Genomic DNA, 16,849 nt, shown 5'->3' on the forward strand with positions numbered 1-16,849 from the left:
GTGAAGCTTCCCGGCGTGACCATTCGCGTTGTCATTTCCACAGAAGTGACCGAGACCCCTCTCCCGCCGGATAGCTTAGATAATAACTCTAAAAGGGAATCTTCTGCTGTCCGGGGGCGCTCCTTTTATCACTCCGAAGTGACAGAATGCCTGTCACAGGCGTCATTGCTCGGGCAGTGGCGTCGTTTCTCTGGGTATAAAAAAGGGGCCCTGGGCTGTGGAGTTGTAGGACAGCTCTGAGAGGCAGGAGGGATCGGTCACGTTGTCTCAGAGGCTCCAGAGAAGAGAGCTCGAAGCCGGCGCGCTTTGTTCCACCCAGTGCACCATGGGGACGCCCTGCCTCAGCCTGCTCCTCCCGCTCGTGCTGGGCCTGCAGCTCACCGCCGCCGGGAGCCCACTCTACGGCGCCATCTCGCGCTCCGACCTCGCGGACTTGGAGGTAAGAGCGCCCGTGAAAGGCGCGATTATGCAAATTGGACGACCCTCGCGCACAGCGTGGGCGGGAATGTCCCACGGGAACAAAAAAAGATGCATTGGAAGCGCGGCTCTCCACATACCGAGTTATTTACTTTTAACGATGTAAAGGTTAATGGAGAGCAAACCTCAAAAGCATTCAAACCTGTTTTTTAAATGCACATGCCAGGTGGTTTATTTACACAGTGTTTTCTCTGTGTTGTTGTCTCAGTTTAATAAACTCGTGCTAGGTCCCCACAGGTATCTGTATCTAAGACCACGAGAAGGCACACTGGCCAGGTGCATTAACCCCGGGACCTATACCCAGTGCATCTTAACGCATTTGCACCCTCTGCAGTTTCTCCAAGGGCCCCATGAAGACCAGAATTTGATACAAACCTTTCGTTAAACAAATGTAGGTAGGACCCAGTGCACTGCTTTGCCCAGGGGCCTATAATGCTAAAGAAGGCCTTGCCTATAACCACCAGCATGACTTCCAGAGTGGTAACAAAAATCAATAGGCAAACTTTGCTAAGTAACCAGGGCTGGAGCTGCTCCCTGGCACAGCTGTAATGTACTGAGTTTGCTACAAAGCCAGCTGCTAACCGAAAGTCAGCGTTTGCAGCTGGGTGTTGTCTCAGGTGACTGCTTGAAAACAGGCCTTTGTTATCCCAGGTCTTTATTAGTTCTTGGCTTATATTCCCTCACGGTGATCTCTTCATTAACAATGAGTGTCATGATTAGAAATCTCTAAGATGGTATGCTTGATGAGGAAATGGTGCAGTTGGCTGGTGAAGTAGCTCATGCTAAGAGCTGTACCAACACAGCTAGGAGTGTGGCTCACTGATTAGAGCGACAGACCCTGATGCAGAGGTCTGGCCCGGGACCAGGGTTCAATTCCCGTCATGGCAGGGTCTTGAGCTCAAATGTCCGCGGACCCTATAATTCTCGGCACGGTGCCTACTCTAATCATGGGGTCCCACGCTGCAACTCTGGGCAATAGCTTGCTTAGTCTCCACACCGGCCCTAATCGCTAAGGATGCCTGGCTTCACCAGGGGGGTGCCCAGGAGTTGGGCGCCTCACAGGAACAGGCTAGGACGCTCAGTGGTTTATTCAGCGCGGGGACACACTGGTAAGTGTAACAATGCGCTTTATAAGCTTCAGAATTATTATTAGTATGTTTTGTAATTTTTATCTGTCCTTCAATCATAATGAGCTTGGTCAACCCTTAACCTATTCACAGTCACCTTTTAGTTAGAGCTTATTTGTATACCACAAACACTTTTTTTCATCCCAAAATAATACCAATCCCCAGATAATCTGAATGAAAGACAAGCTACATTTATTACAGTTACACACATTGTAACTTGCTTTTTTCCTGATTTTGCACAGAATATGTGTTTCCAAAGTGATGTTGAGGCTCCTGAAATTAATTGATTGCACATATCCCAATATTTCAGAACAACTCATTTTAGTATTTATGGAGCAACCTCAACTCAGAAAATTATGAATTTAATGTTGTTTAGTTCGAGCCTGCCGGACAGTGCAAGCTGTCTGGTGGCAAAATACCTATTGTGAGTTTATAGAGGGCTTAAAGATCTCCCATTGCTTACCACTGGTTGGCTTTATTGTCTCTCTCATTTGTTTGCTTCTTGTTCGGTGTCTTACCTTCCTTTTCTTGTGTTTGTCCCTATCCAGGAGCATAGCTTTGTTACAAACGTTATCTTGCATCCTTCCACTGCTCACATTTAGAAAACTACTTTTTTCTTTTTCATTATTAGACACTCCATGAGAGTGCATGTGTTTTCTAGCTCTCTCCTATTTATGCTGCTTCACTCCTCAAATGCATGCCCCTGATCCCCACTGCAATGTGTGGCTTCTCACGCCTCCAATCTTGTCTGTAGAAACATGGCAACAGAGATATTTTTGCTGGGGTATGACACAAGAGCAGACTTTAAGGGTTGTTTTTTGTTTTATCTCCTGCATTCCACATATTTCACAAAAGCACAAGCTTTGGCACACAAAAGCTTTTATGGCCCTGGGGGAGAGGCCAGCTACTGCACTCACTCAACTGGCATCTGAGGCGGGAAGTGTACTTAGCATGTCACTTCCTGGAGACCCATAAATCTGCTCCCTGGGCCATTGCAGAGGAGCACATAGCTGATTCCTGTAGAAAGTAAATTAGGCTTGGAAATCATTCCTCTTTACCTAGTGATACTTTATTATTCTTTTTTAACTCTCTCCAGTTTCCTGAGTGAAGTTTGTTTGAAAAAAGCATGCCAAATATAAAGATTCAAAACGTTGAATTCAATGTAGAGTATTGAGAAACCATGAGATACGTGTTTTCTTTTCCTTCAGTATTTTGAAGAGTATTTCTTTTACTTTTTCAAACAATACTTTACAGATTATCATTGACAAAGCCAAGTGATCGGCACTCGTATTATAAAGGCAAGACCTGTTGGTTTTGCCAGTGCTTGTTTTATAACTGTTAGAACAGAAATCTATAGAATGTCATACACTGACCATAACACACTTTGCCCATTTAAGAATCAAAGTAAGTTGACTGCAAGAAAACATGTCACTAGGATTCCATGTTTACAGTGCTGCTCTTTAATGCCTTAACTGCGGTGGTAATTCCGCCGCGGTGCGGGCGTTCCATTGAGTGGGCGGGGCTGCGTCAGCCAACGGACATGTGCAGCACTACCGAGGAAGTGCTCGCGACGGCCGTTGGCCGACGTGCACACTTTAAGGGTTAATAAAACATATGCTTTTAGGAAGTTGAGGTGTTGCATTAATTCAATAGAACTAATTGGATTAAGTACAAGGTCACAAACGTTTGTCAAAGAAAGCTAAGATTGGAAGCATGGCTTGCATGTGACCCTATGTGACTGTAGAGTGAAGGTGCTGTGCGCTTTCTTTATAGCCAGCAGTAATGAAGGCCATGGTTTATGTTTGCAGACCCTGGTGGAGCGCTTAGAAGACAGACTTCCTGATGAACAAGGACTGGGGCTCTCCCAAGGCGCTATGGGACAGAGCTACGAGACGGGAGAAGTCTCTAATCCTCGTTCCTCACTGGATGGAGATGTCATCAGACCCCAACTAGAATCGTCCCAAACACGAGGCTCCTGGGAGCTCCCGGACAAGACGACTCCAATTAGAAATCGCCTGCGTGAGCTCCTCAACTCCCCGAGGAGCTTCAGACGCTCCTCCGACTGTTTTGGGGGGAAAATTGACAAAATCGGAGCCCAGAGTGGGATGGGCTGCAACAACCACTGGGTAAGTAATCTGGTCAAATGGACAGCAGTACAAGTCATTACAAGCAGGCCACAGGGCAACACATCCTGAAGAGGAGACTATGCAGTATGGTGATGAGGTCAACACTCTGAAGGGAGAGAACCACACTCTCACAGGAGGCAAACTCTCTCTCAAGGTGAAAGATGCACACTGTAAGTTTCTGAAGGGGAAGATACAACACTCTCAGGGGAGGGTAGTGGGATTAGGAAGTATATACTTAAGAGGACAGAAACACATCCTTAAGGGGAGGCAATACGTCAAGTGGGAGGATGACTTAGTGTCAGAACTGGAACACCTAGGCTTTTACTACTAGGCAGGTAAAATTTTGGGAGCGGTTGTCTGTGTCTGGATGGAAAATAAGGAACACCGCCGTATTTTTGTTCACCTCATTGGCCTAGTGTGGACATGTTCCTCAATGTCAGGCACCACAGTGATTAATTCTTGACTAGAAATTAAAAAAAAATGTATGTCAGCTTCTTTCATGCACGGACCCTTTTTTATTTAAAATATGAAGCACATGGATGGGAGCAATATTGATAAATATGAATAAGGGGACCCATGATTAACTAAAAACCACAGACGCCAGAGTCGTGGCTTAAATAGGCGGATCTTTGTAGAGAGTCTGAGGCGATAGGTCCCATGTATGGGTGTATGGAGATGTTAAGTCTACAAAAAAGGGACAAGGGGCGAATGAAGGTCCAGCATACACGCCTCCCCAAGTCCAGCACAGAGGGACGCCTGGATACACCGACGGAGAGAGCGGTGCTCCTCATTTACCTGAGCTGCAGCCAGGTGAGGTGAGGCGCGATTCCCACACTAATTGGATTGTGGTGGAGCATCTGTACCTGACAAATCAGGTGATATGTTTCCTTTTTACTTCTTCACTATAATTTCCAGTAGTAGCACAAACTAGGTCCTGATGAATGCATAGGCAATTCCGTATATGCAGAAACATGTTGACCACTCGCTAAGCAGATATTTTGCTAAATCTGTCATTCACATTTTTTTTAGATTTAGGGAGCTGAGAGAAAACATTAACAAATCTTCCTTCTACTCAGTCTCACCTAATTTTATATTCTCACTTAAACACTTCCTTGCACTGCTTTTTTTCGGTTGTCCTGTTACACTGTTCCCGCTTACCAGATTAGAACGGTGGGTCTTCTTACTCTCACAGTCCTCTTTTTCATTCTGTGTGACTGTGATCGTACTGACTCCTGGGTAAGGAGAACCCAAATGATGTAAATGTGGCGGTACAGTTAGACAACTGATGGGAAAAATTTCCTCCTAAGGATGTACTTCACGTGAATGTGGTGTTCTTGTATCACGTGGTGCCATTGGTTAACATAGCTACCACCCTTCTCTTAGTTGTCACGTCAACAGTTGTTTGTGATTTGATTTTACTTTTTAGACTCCTAGAAACCTCTTTGTGTTGAACCAGCATACACGCCCCCAATAGTACAAGTTCAGTCAAAGGTATGCAGTTCTAAGGAAGGGAAAAGAAAGGTCAGGAGCACCTGATGTATCAGGTCAGGGGATCTGATCCATCAGGAGCAAGAGCCCTCACACACCCGAGGGGTGTCATGCTTCATCATCGGGCAGCTCCATGATCAGCCGGCGCTGCAATGCCCAACGGGCCCCGCAGGGGGGGGGTCTTAGCCGGAGTTCTTTTGCTGTCGCTGATATGAAGAGTGATTTGCAGTGTGAATGTGCTGAAGTAAGTAGACTGCTATGAAGTGAGCTGATAATTAACTAAAGACAATCCAAAAATTTATGTAATGTTTGGATCACTCAGTTACAATAAAAACAAGTGATGGACAGAGATGGATGAAATGGTCCATGTTGGCTCTAAAATAAAGTGGAGGTCGACAAGTTTCTTGCCATTCTTATCTCAAAAAATTATAGTGGAAATTCTTCAGTACCAGGAAAAGAGAAGGCTAGACTACTCAAGGGTAGGTCAGTCAAAAGTATGTGGGGTTTCTAAAGCTGTACCTTACCCCAATAACACATAGTATGTAATGTAACTTAAGACAATCAGTGTATTGAACGACCTAGAGGGAACAAAAGGGGGAAAGAGAGAACAAAATATCAAGAGCCCACTTTGAATCAAAGTATACACATTAACATGCTGTACATGTAAAGCTCTGCGTGCTGAGGACATTACCTCATAGAGGCAAATACAGGTGGGCAGGTCCGTAGTATGGCGAGCCATTAGAAAGAAGCCTTATATCATATCACAAAAGTGACCCAACGTGATGATGAATCGAAATAGCATACTGATGCACAGTGTGGGGAAAAGCATGAGGCTTCTGCCTCATCAACAAGAGGGGACAGAGATCTTACTGCCGAAAAGATTGTATTTGCCCCCACAGTCAGTTGTGGAGTGCGCTCAATAACGTTAAACTGCCTGGAAGACAAATAAAATAAACAAGCAAACAAGCCAATATCTCCGAGTCCTGTTGACAGGACTCAGGTGCAGCACTGCTGTGGTTAAGTGGTGATTAAATAAATTGGGGTGAGCAGAATTTGCGTAGTCATGCTACGCAAAGCTCTGCAAAATGGAAAAAATCTCTGCGCACACGCAAAGATCCGCGAACATGCGGAATTGCTTGTCCCGCCCGTTCGTGATGCTTTTTTCCCTTTGCGTGCTCAGGGAGAAATATCTCGCGAACACCCATTTTGAAAGAGCGAACAAGCAAAAAATTCCACAAAGCGCGGAATTTCTGGCAATTCCACGTTCTCTGCGGAACACGAAATTATCCAAATTCCGCAAACTCTGCAAGCGGAACGGAATTTACCACCCAGGCCTAGAAATTAATTAGGTTTGTACTCACAGTTGGTTGCAGACGCTACTAGCGACCTACCCCGATCTCTGCTGCCACTGGAATGTTTGGTGAGCGGGGCGGGAGTCAGTTAAGAATAATTCCATCTCTTGCCGGTGCTGGAACTTCCTGGCCCATGGCGCAGGACCGCATACAGGAAAATGGCCTGGCGAAACCCGTCGCCATGTTGGATGGGTTCTCGCGCGTGACATATTTGGTGGCTAAAATAATAGAAAAGCATAGGACGTGCCATTTTAAGAATGAGTGTTGTGTTGGTGGCTCTTAAATTAAGAAGCCACTGGATGCAGCAGAGGGCTTTGAATCCCAGTGAATGAGTACTGCAGATGGGCACACAGTAAGTGGGTGAGTCCAGTGACAGGCACCCCCCTCGGGAGTAACAGGTAGGCATCTCATGGCAAGGAGGGGATTCCCACATTGTGCAAAAATGACCAAATGTATAGCCCAACCACAATCAAGGAATAGTGCGAGTGGGGGGGCAGTAACAATGTGAAGGGTCTATTATGTTAGATGTGGCTCAAATAGAGGGTCTGAAGTATGGAGGGGGTAGAGGGTGTTTAACCCCCTAACGGTGTCCTAAACAGAGCTCTTGCCCCAAGGTATATCATCATTAAGCCCTGGCAAATGTGTAGCCAGACGAAAGATCCACTTTTGTTCTCTGCGGAACAGGCCGATCTTGGTCATTCTTGTTTTCACTACTCCGGTGGTCATTCCTACATAACATTTATTTAATGGACAGGTGATCGTGTAAATTCTTGGAATTGCAATTCATGTGTGACTTCTGTGTCCATACCTGAGTTTTATCCAGTTTGAAAGTGTTGGAAGGTTCAATCAAGGCACAGACCCCGCAGGATCCACAGGTGAAATGTCCTGTCACAGGGGGTAGCCCCCATAAGAGTTGTTGTGTGGTTATCAAGGTGACCCTAGTGTGGACAATGGTGTCTTTTATGTTGTCGGTGTGTTTGGAAGCAAACCTTGGGCTCTGGAATTTGAGTCATCCTTTTTGTAAAATGTCCCAGTGTTCCTTAATGATTTTCTTGATTTTATTCGATTGTAGGGTGAATGATGTCACATACGTCAGAGTATCCTCTGGGACACATAGTCATGGTTCAAGTAATGAAGCGCTGTTGTTATTTCTTGCCCTTTAGCGGAATACTTCAACCACATGGGGCGGGCAGTGGCGTGCCTCCAGATTGACTGCAAGATCTTGTGCCCGAGAGTCATAGTCGCTGGAGGAACTGAAACTACAACGAAACCGCAAGAGTTGCTCTAATGGCCAATTATCCCAAAGATGTTTGGGATGGTGGCTGTCATAGCATAAGAGACTGTTACTGTCCGTTGTTTTTTGTATGTCGTGGTATGTAGGCGTCCCTCTTAGCAGGAGATCAATAGGTCCAGATAGGGAAGGCTGTCAGAGGAGATGTTCCTTGCGAATCGTAAAAAAGAGTTTAACGTATTAACCCAGTCTCAGAAGGAATTACCGGTATCTATGTCTCCCTGCCAGAAGACAAGTATGTCATCCATATAACGGCACCATACTGTGATGGTGGTGGAGCAGGGCTTGTTTTCACATTGGATACACTGTCTCTCAAAGTTGGACATGTAGAGACAGGGCAGACTAGGGCAAAAGTACTCCCCATCAAAGTCCCCTGTATCTGATGGTACAACTGCTCTTTGAACTGGAAGAAGTTGTCTTTGAGGGATAGAGTAGCGCATTCGAGAATGAAACTGACTGGGGTGGAGGATGTGAAGTTTTCAGATCTGCTCTATCACTTCCAAGGTAGCGTCCTATGGATGTTGATGTACAGAGCCTCTACATCAAGGGTGACCACGAGACCACCTGAGGTTAGGGTGTCATTGATCTCATCAATCAGATTTAGGACATCCCTGGTATCCTTTAAAAAAGGGGGAAGTCTTGGTGACCAAAAAGTGGTCACAGAAACTGGACAAGGGTTCAAGTAGAGACCCTACACCTGACACAATAGGTCTGTCTGGTGGAGGTAAGACACCCGTACATATTTTTGGGAGGGTGTGAAAATAAGGGATTCTAGGGTTGGTGTTGACCAGAAAATTGGTTACAGTATTGCTAAGCTATCCCTGTGCTTCAGCCGAGGTGACTTGGGAATTAATGATAGTGCTCAATGTCTTCGTAGGGTCCTGTGTGTTCGGTGTATAGTACAGTCTGTCTGACAGTTGTCGTTGGCATTCAATTGGATTTCGATTTTATTTAGATCTATGTCATAGCCTGCGGTGTTCATAATGACACTTAATTACTTACTCTTAACCGCTTCCCTCTCCGCTCACCAAACATTCCAGTCGTAGCAGAGATTGGGGTAGATCACAAACTAGTAGCGTGTGCATCCAACCGTAAGTACAAACCTAATTTATTTCATCACCACTTACCTTCAGTAGTCCTGCACCCGACTCCCATCAACAGGACTCGGAGATATCAGCTTGTTTGTTTGTTTGTTTATTTTATTTGATGATAAAGCATGACACCCCTGGGGTGTGTGAGGGCTCTTCCTCCTGATGGATCGGATCAGATCACCGGACCGGACACATCAGGGGCTCCCGACCTTTCTTTTCCCTTCCTTAGGAACTGCATACCTTTGACTGAACTTGTGTGGAGATGGTCCAAGAATATTTGGAGGTAATCCAGACAGGGGAGGATCAGAGCAAAGATGGGACATTCTCAGGGAGGGGACACTCAAAGGCAGAAGGCACTCACAGCTAAAACCAGGAGCACTAACAGTAAATGTGCACCCCTCACATAAAAACTGGGGTACTTACAGTTATTGGGCAGGCTCATAACCCAGAGGGGAACTGACAGAAGAGACAGACCAAGAATAGATAGCTAACAGTGGCGTCCGGCACGGATCGGGGTGGGGGCAGGAAGGGAGAAAGTAAGGGGGTTTAAATAGGAAGAAGAAAAAAAACATACCTGATCGTCGCATCTCTCCGTCACTACCTCTCACCTCGGGCCGGAACAGGAAGCACCCAGGCTCCCCTGAGCCAATTACAACCCTGCAATGCAGCGTTGTGATTGGTCTGAGTGCCGTGGTTCAGTGTTCAGCCAGAATGGGAGCCTGTGCATGTTCTCCATGCAGGCTGTAATGCAGCCTATGTGGAGAATATGCAAAGTGTGCATGACGGGTTGGTCGGTCCGAGAGGGCCGCCCAAACATTCTTGCGCACTTGGAGTGGGCAAACCACTCCTCCCACTGCTCCTCTCTCATTGGAGCTGCCCCGCCCCACATGCAAACCTGAATCAGCAGCAGGTGAACATAACATGTTAATAACCTAGAGTTATTATCATTTTAGGCTTCCTTTATTTCACTGCTGCAAAGCAGTGGGACAACGCTTCTCTGCCTTAGCGGAGGAGCCGCTGCTGATAGCTGGAGAGCTGAAAATATTAGAAGAAGCACACAGGACAGTTACTTTAGAGATGCTTGTCAGGAGATGTTTTAAGTGCATAAGAAATATGGGCTATTGTAGTTTTAAAAAAGCTAGATTATCACAGGCCCATTTTGGAAAAGTGCACCTGGTTTCTTGTGCAGAGAAAATTGAAAGCTCCTAAAACTCAGCGAAATACATATTTTCAATTGTTAAATTTCAGATCGACCCTACCCGAAAGGCTCCCAGTCCGCCTATCTCGGAGGATAAGTGCAATGAGTTGGCAGATTTCTTTTATAAGAAAATTGCCGATTTTTTTTGCCACTTTTCCTGTGGAGTCCCCTGTGGATACATATATTACAAGGAGCGCCAGGGATCCCAGTAAGGAGTCATTTTTGTCCGCTTTTTTGCCTATTGATACTGCTAAATTCGAGAAGCTTTTTAATTCTATTCATTCTGGGACCCCAATAGACTCCACGCCTTCCTGAATACTTTTGGTGTTCCTTAAGGCTCCTCACGGAGTCATCCGTACACTCTTTAGTATCTTTGTCGGCTCTCTTGCCGACATCGTTGAAGAGTTTGGTCTCTATACTCCATATGCAGACTATACCCAGATTATTATATCTTTATCCCAGACTCAGGCAACTGTCCACCGCAACATAAATCCTGTTTAGCGGCAAAGAGCAGTGGATGGCCACTAATTGTCTTAAACTTAATTGCAGTAAAACAGAGGTTTTAGTAGTTGTGAATCAGCCCAATCTTTGGGTGCCCTTTGGTGGCCGGAGCCACGGGGATCTCTGCCAGCGCTCAAACAGGCTGTTAAAATTTTTGGAAAAGGGCTGAATAATAAACGTAAACTTGACAGCTGATTGACTCAGTAGCCAGGGCCTGCTTTAGGGCAGTGCGACAAGTGCAGCCGCACGGGGCACTGACCTGTGGAGGGGACACCGACCTCAGGGAAGTAGGCTGGGTTTAGCAAAAACGTATGATTGAACACACGAGGGGCACTTATGCCCGGTTGTAGTGAGAGAATCCGAGGAGGCATTCATGTAGTGTGGGGGCACCAAAAATGATTGTCGCACCGGGCGCCATCAGTGCTAAAGCAGGCCCTGACAGTAGCTACTTGTTGTTTTGGTCTTCTAAGATGTTTGGGGCAAAATCTGCTGCTCTTTCCAGATTTCTACTTCAAAGACTAAAGTTCAGGCGCTTATCATTTCTTGCCTAGATTATGGCGACGTGCTCCATCTCGGAATGACTAAGGCATCACTCAAAAACTTCAAACTATTCACAATACCGCCAAGCACTCATTTTTCTTCTCCGCTGTGGGATCACAATTGATTACATATCGAGAACTGCATCAATTTAAAGCTCTCGGTTGCATCTATCAGGCTTTGACACAAACAGGGCCATTGTTTTCGGAGTCTTGTCAGCCCCTTTTCAGGTCGAGCCTGGGCAGCGCATGCGCTGCTGCGAGGCATGCAGTAATGGAGTATGGCTTTGAAGCCCCGCACCTCTCCGCCCATATTTTTAACTGGCTTGTGTCATTGTCATTCATAAACACTGGCTTCCAAGTCGTTAGTAGGCTGGTTAACCCTCCTTGGTACCGCCTTGTCTGCATTTGTTACCTCCCATAACAACTGGACCTTTTACTTGTCTTGTTACACTGTCTGCTTTATAAGTTGGTGAGCACTACGTTATTTAATGCTCTTCCCATATTCCACCCACTACCTCACAGCACGCCACCCATTTTTATTTTAATTTTTACTAATCGGGGTCCACTTTAACTATATCCCAAAGCACAATAATCCGGAGTTCGCATACCTAAATGAGCTAGAAGAACTTCCTGGTCGTCTTTTGGCTCAATTAAAGGGGTGACATCCACCACATTGGGAGAGACAGATATTGACTAATAGAATTACTAACAAGTTGAAAGAAAACTAATAAAACACTTGGGCAAAAACCTTTCGTCAAACAGGCCTTTTACTGCTAAAGAGTACCAGAAAATTGTGAGAAGAGAAAACGAAGAGGGACGTGGAACATTATTAGTTTAGGGTTGTCCCATAGAAGTATTTGGGAAGTACCAGAAAATGGCAATGATCTTTGGGTCTTTCAGAAACACTGGAATCATGGCAGACCATGCCACGAGCAGACACGGGCAGCCTCAAGGGAGCAGATGTAGTTGAGGTCTGATTTTATGAGCCCCTTGCGCCGCCGGTGTGTCACTTTTTGTGATAGACCTGTGGCATAATTTCCTGCCCCATATTTACAAGGACAGGAAAAGCCACCCTGCTTGGCTTTTACTGTCCTTGTAAAAACGGCCACTTTACACACATCACTTTGAGTGACAGGGGCGCTTCATGGGTGTTGCTGTGGGTGTTCCAACCTAATACCCATGGAAGCTGACCCATTTCCAGGTTCACGAGAAATCGTCTGAATGAAGTCTGAATGCTATGCCTCCCCAAGGGAGGCGTAGGGAGGCTTAACAAGGAGAAATGTATTAATTTCCTCTTTCATTCTGCAGCACACATAGAAAGAGGAAATCACCTCTAGTGATTGTTTATGTACAGGAAGGGTTCACTTCCTGCACATAAACAATCATTTAGAAAAAATAAGTTTTGCAAGTTCTATGTGTGCTAAGGCAGCACACATAGAAGTTGCAAAACGCTATTTCAGATTGTTTATATACAGCAAGGGAACTCTTCCTGCACATAAACAATCATCGCCGTGACGCACGGTGCCTGCCTCGGCGCATGTTAGCCAATTGTACGCAAGCGCAGGGGTAAGCACAGGGATGTGAAATATTATAATATGTTGCATCCCTGTGCTTTGAAAGTGCTGCAGCGTGGCGCAGCCTAAGGACGTGAGGTGCCGTGCTGCAGCACTTTCTTGTAAATGAGGCCCCCAATCTGAATCTTTGTTACAAAATGAGCGGAGGTCCTGCTCTAACCAGGAGAGTGGCACTCAACCTTAAGGTTTCCACTGGTTACAGAGTCAGTTTTGGCCCCCTGGGAGGCCATTTTTGTTACCGGGGGTCGGCAATATCGACCCCCTGTAACAAAATCGTCCGAAACCGGCCCTCGCAAACTGCTCGGCTGCACTCCCCCTCACTCCAGGGGGGCTGGCTGATCAGTTTGTCCGGGCCGATTTCTGTTCCCAGTCCGGCCATGTCTGGGGGTGCTTGGAAATGCTGCTCAACGTCTTCTCAGGTCTCTGTACCATTCATAGAGCGTGGGTGCATCCACAAGAGGTCAATAGCCCAATAACTGCAAAGTGGAGGCAATCAAAAAATGGAGAACAGACATACCTACCAACTCACACAGTGCCACCGTGTGACACCCTATATCGGCTCCACATCACACAGTCTCCCGATGAGGAGTCGATATCTCACTGTGGCGGGAAAAACGAGCTCAAAACCACTGTGAATAGTGGTTTTCCAGCTAGTTTTCTGAGTCTTTGAACTGCCGATGTCCATTGAGGGGTGTGAAAAGACCCCAGGACAACAGCACCATCCTTAATAAGCTTTTTATTCAGGAGGTGGGGAATTGAGGGCGGGGTGGGGTTCAAATGTGCCTCATAGGTACTTCTCGCATGAGGCCCCACCCCTTCAAGACCCTGCCCCCTCCTCACACGGTGAGATTGTTCTTCAAGTTGGCAGGTATGAAGAGAGCAAACTGCCTAGCATACCGGCACACTTTTCTCCCAAGTGCATAGTAGTAATTACAGTGCATGCTAACACTCACTTTAGTTGACAGCCTTCACGAGTGTTGGTGCAGCCAGTGCTGTGCATCTCTGGACACGTTTCAGGATTGCTGTCGCCCATCAGCGGAGAGCAACACTTGCAGAATCTTTTCCTTAATGTTCCTTAAGAGACAATCAAGCAAGTATATGACCTCTGGCTGAAGACAGAGTTTTATTTATTTATTTATTTATTGAACTTATAAAGCGCACTATCACCTTGCAGGCATCCTGGCGCTGATGGCTCAAGAGGAGGGGGGAGTGTCAGAACAGGCCGGCCAGACAACCTTACTTGGGGAAAAGCCAGGTTTTAACACTTTTCCTAAAGGGGAGAAGCTCCTTAATTTGCCTGATCTCACACAGGAGCATGTTCCATAGTTTGGCAGCTGCCACCTCAAAGGATCTGCCTCCTGATCTAACCTTCCTAAACCTAGGCACTCTCACCAGTCTAGCCGATGAGGAGCGAAGCAGCCGACTTTATATTTATAGAACCAGTAACTTAACAGGAAAACTGCTCCCCGCAGCGTCCATGCTCAGGGCAGGACATGACTAACACCTATAACACAGATCAGACTGGGTGGAACCGGGAGTAGGGTTAGGAGGTCAGGACCAACAGCAGTTCTGCTCCCCCAACCAGCCTTGCACCCAGCTGAAACCCTCCCTAGTATGGTTTAGATACATCAAGTGAAGATGTTCTAGGTCATAAAATGATTTCTTTTGACATAATTGCTATTAATATACCTGGCAGTACATTGCTGAAAACCATAGTCTGATGGGTGGGTATTTGTGTGGCACATATCGCCGCTGCCAAAGACAAAGAGGGTTGCCAGGCGGGCAGCATCGGTTTGAAAGCATTCACTCTTCCCTCCAAGCACAAGGCAGGTCCAGCTAGAAGTGGAGCCTCCCGAGGCGTGACCTGCAGAACTGGACCAGGCTTCCTAAGAGTGGCAAGAGGAGCCAAGGGCCCCCTCCCCCTTGGTCTACCTTTCCTTCGTCTAGCATGACTGATGGCGGCTCACTGTGATTGACAGGGAGCACTTGCCAGGATGCAGGAATCCTTCTACACCAATCACAATTTGAGGATGCACTCGTAGACCACAATATGAAATTGAAAGCTTATGGGAATGGTACAAAGATTCCTGAAAGGTACTTTAAATCCCCACCAAGAGGCATCAGTGTGCCCAAGTTCTGAGCTCAGGCTGTGAGTTGTGGGTGCTTGGCAGGCTATGAATGTGGTTAAAACTGCTCTCTGGAGGTGTAGGTTCAAACCACATATAAGCATTGCTTTAGAAGAAGGTCAGAGGATGTACCCGAGGGTACAGATTTGGAAGCTGCCAGAGTCTGAATTAACTCTCTACAGCGCAGTCCAAGCGTTCCTCAGACAGCGCTTCCCTCATTCAACCTAGACACATTAGAAGTTTTAATCGGGGGCAGGGTCAAAGGCGTGGCTAAAAAATCTAAATATTCTGTAACTTTTTTTCTGTCTTCCACCTTCATGTAACTACATATTAAATAACCACACCTTAAATGAAAAACAAATACAAGTTACTTTAATCAGGGGGAAATGCAATACCATACATTATGAAACCTCTATTAGTTAATGCACTGCAGAGGTGTTTGAGTCCAGTGATGAAACAGAATTGAGTCCTGGTTGGTACAGTGGAGAATAGTGGCTTGTTTATGTTACGAAAAGCACGTCGAACATGTAGCTCGTTATTTCAACCTTGCAGTACACACAGTTGAATGAAGTTTGACATAAAATGCGCAAAAAGTTTTAATATAAAAACGGGCTTTCAAAATATAGATTTTAGTAATGCCCAAACTGTACACAGCGCAATTTTTTAATTAACAGTCCTTTAAAAGCACACACTTCACAGCTCAGCTAGTAACTCCCTTACAGTAACACTGAAAAAGAATACATATGTGTTATAAGGAAGCGTCAAGTAATTCCATAATTAAAGTTAATACCAGCTTCCAAGCACTCTCTACAATTGCAGATTAAGCAGTTGTGCAGATTTACATTTCTTTCAGGCAAATAAGAACCCTGGCAAGAAGGTTTGTTAAGCTGTCTGCCCCACCCCGGATTCATAGCACAGGAGACTCCCTGCTTTACGCTTTAGAATTTTAACTCTGGAATTACCGCCCCTGGACAGTTTCCTTTAAACAGTAGGAGGAACTGTTTTTCTTCAATTAAAAAAGTATTGGTGCGCCGTGCCCCTCAGATCCCACCCACTTCGACCACTGTTCTCATTGCATATTATCAGCCGTGCCCCATGGTCTTCAGCAGCCCAGCCTTTGGATACTAGCTTCAGACTGTTTTAATCAACTCTTCACCGCCTCAGGCACCCTCAGGGCACTGCCACAGCAAGTGTTGCTCCCAGGACACCACATTCAGGGTGCTTTCATGAGCTCAGCACAGCCCCTGGCAAAAGTACTACTCCACTCTCCTTTTCTCTCTACAGAAGTGAAGACACAGAAGAAATATTCATGTTCGGCAGAGAAGTCACCACCGTCAAGATGCCCATCCGCAACGCCTAGGACCCAATGACGAATGTGGGGCTGTCCCTGAACACTTCGGATACATTCACCTGAAGACCCTAACTCCAGTGTTTCACTGTATAACAATATATGGCAATACATTGATCATGTATGGAAGACATATCACTGCCTCCAGTCATTTAATCCATGCTTATACAATGCATAAAGTTGCTACTTGGCCATTTTTCGCAGGCATAACCAGTATTTTAATGTGTGGCCAGTGCAAAAATTTTGAAAATCACCTGAAGCTGGTATTTTCCCACTTCATCACATACTTAAAATAGCTAATATAAAAAGAAACCACTTTAAAATGTGTTCTGGTGCTGCATTAATGGGCTTTGATTGATGAAGTAAACAAAGCCAGAAAAGCCATGTTAAAATTTTTAAGGATAATTTTATTCAAAGTTTTATTTAAGTATCATGTCTTTGGAGGGAGAAATTTACAATATGAAGAAATGGCCGTGGTTTTAGTCTGGAAAAGGTGGCAACCCCAAATCAGTAGTCGTTTTATTTAACACTCCATTAAAATGGCCTCTCTGAAAAACCTCTCTTGTCAATTGATGTCTCATTTCAAAGACTCGAGGTAGGAGCTCTGTGTT

At 45.8% G+C, this 16,849-nt stretch overlaps 1 protein-coding gene across 1 annotated transcript; it reads left to right on the forward strand.

Annotated features, from left to right (window-relative positions):
• The first annotated feature begins 218 nt into the window (after positions 1-218).
• On the forward strand, positions 219-16,371 carry NPPA (natriuretic peptide A). The gene is made up of 3 exons (XM_078642207.1): positions 219-439; positions 3,413-3,730; positions 16,175-16,371. Exons 1-3 carry the CDS (start codon positions 326-328, stop codon positions 16,178-16,180), a joined length of 438 nt encoding a protein of 145 aa, XP_078498333.1. The 5' UTR covers positions 219-325; the 3' UTR covers positions 16,181-16,371.
• The last annotated feature ends 478 nt before the right edge of the window (positions 16,372-16,849 follow it).

Source organism: Lissotriton helveticus, chromosome 5_1 (genome assembly GCF_964261635.1).
Source record: "Lissotriton helveticus chromosome 5_1, aLisHel1.1, whole genome shotgun sequence".
NCBI classification, from domain to species: Eukaryota; Metazoa; Chordata; class Amphibia; order Caudata; family Salamandridae; genus Lissotriton; species Lissotriton helveticus.

Bases quoted from the DNA above. Each gene is read 5' to 3' on its own strand.
- NPPA (XM_078642207.1), top strand. From the start codon at position 326: ATGGGGACGCCCTGCCTCAGCCTGCTCCTCCCGCTCGTGCTGGGCCTG. The intron at 440-3,412 runs GTAAGAGCGCCC...TTATGTTTGCAG, and splicing joins CCGACCTCGCGGACTTGGAG to ACCCTGGTGGAGCGCTTAGA.